The sequence below is a fragment of the Olea europaea genome, unplaced genomic scaffold, assembly GCF_002742605.1.
Source record: "Olea europaea var. sylvestris unplaced genomic scaffold, O_europaea_v1 scaffold1668, whole genome shotgun sequence".
Lineage (NCBI taxonomy): Eukaryota > Viridiplantae > Streptophyta > Magnoliopsida > Lamiales > Oleaceae > Olea > Olea europaea.
The window spans coordinates 4,243-6,121 of NW_019234350.1; the positions used below are offsets into that span (position 1 = coordinate 4,243).

Sequence of the window (1,879 nt, forward strand, 5' to 3'; positions counted from 1 at the left end):
ATACGGGTTTTGTTTTTTATAGGATAAATGGAAGACCCTAGTTCATACTGCAAGCATAGCCCCTCAGCAACGACGGGGAGAGCCTGTGCCACAGGAGATGCTGGATCGAGTCCTAGCCGCCCATGCGTATTGGTCACAGCATCAAACTAAACACGGAAAGCATCAAGTCGAACCTCTGCAAATCATCGATTCTCCAAGGGAGATCGTAGGAGCTTGAAGAAGGTTTATGATTGTGAAGATGAAAAATTTATGTAGGAAAATCAATATAACCATGAATTGTACAAATAAAGTATTATGTCTAAGTTTCATTTAGAATTCTTACACTGATTTGTTGGCTGGCCTATCATGGTGACTTCAGATTGACTGGCTTCTGTAAATGATTTGTGGAATAAAGGTTTATTTCTAACAATAGTCAAAGTGTTGACTTTTTTTGGTTTATTTCTAAAACAAAATTATTTTCATTTACTTGAGTTTTCCATGACAATTGGACGTGACCTTTTTCTATTCTCCTTTTGAAAAAATCGTCATTTTATTATATATTCTAACTGTTAAGGAATTTGATTCGTCGTACGAGTAATCAGTTGCCTAATGAAAATGACTAGCTTTAATTGCAGAATAAATCAGATCTTTTTCATAACCTTTTATAAAGAAATCGTTGGAGGGAGTTGATTGTCTCTATCAAGTGTCAATTTTAGCTGTGTAACATATTGTTAACTGTTGTCAAAATTATCTTCTCATCCGACTTGAAAAATTCATGTAAATTGCATAAATCAAAAATAAAATCATTGGACTAATGACTTGAATAAAAAGATTCTCGAGAAAATTAATAAATTTACACGTGTTTCTATTTTCATACAATACTTGAAAAAATAGAGTACACAAACTACTTAACTCAATGCACATATTATTCATTTAATAGGTGTATTGCATTTAAAAGTTCACTTGAGTTGATCGTCTAAAGATTTCAGTCTCTGCTGAACAATTATACTATTAATTTAAACATGTATTGTTTTGTAGTTTCATCTCAAGTAAAATTTCGTCTAGAGTCATAACTTAAGCAAATAACAAGAATAAGAGTAATGTTATTTAGTTTCAATGATGTCATACATCAATTAATGTGGAACTGAGGCATTGTCATATTATCTAATAAAATTGGATTAAATTAAATTTTTATTCATGAACAATGTGATGGGTATTTCATTGTCCGATTTCATATTGAAACTTGCTTAGCATGATTGAAAATGAATAGTACTTCTTCCGTTCTAAAAGAAAGACTCGTTTCTATTTTCACACAAATTAAGAAAATATAAATTTTACTTTTTTCTAATATACTATTAACAAGGAAAATGATATATAATTTGGAACAAATGAAAAGGGAAAACGAATATATCTTCATGGAACAAACGCAGAGTTAAAAAGTGAAGATGAGGACAAGAAATAAAGAACATGGAAACGATTCACATGGATGATGGGTTGGCGGTGATTTCAATTGAATGCGAATCACAAGCAAAGGAAATACAAGAAAATGGCCAGTTGTTCTGATCATATTTTCATAAGAATAATGCTTTTTGCAGTCGCTTACTACAGCAGTGTCCTACGTGACATACACATGGCAGGTGGTTATTTGATGCATTAATGAATAAAAAAACTACCACATTAATGTATCAAATAATCACATGCCATATGTATGCCACGTAGGGTGACTGTCGTAGTGAGCGACTACGAATAGCATTACTCTTTTCATAATGACACCTGACCATCACAAAAAAGTTAAAAGTTAAAATGATTAAATTAAATTCCAAAATCCGAAAATACCCTCATCTTCAACCAAGTGTTTGAGTGGAGAGAAATTTTTTTTTTTGAAAAAACTCATACAGTC

General features: G+C 31.7%; 1 protein-coding gene across 2 annotated transcripts in view; it reads left to right on the top strand.

Moving 5' to 3' along the window:
* Positions 1-409, top strand: part of LOC111377540 (telomere repeat-binding protein 4-like) — a 4,437-nt gene extending 4,028 nt beyond the window's left edge. For both annotated transcript variants that reach the window (XM_023000665.1, XM_023000666.1), the window contains one exon: positions 23-409. In XM_023000665.1, the coding sequence (XP_022856433.1) occupies positions 23-217 (195 nt within the window). In that variant the 3' untranslated portion in view covers positions 218-409. The remainder of the gene's footprint in view (positions 1-22) is intronic.
* The last annotated feature ends 1,470 nt before the right edge of the window (positions 410-1,879 follow it).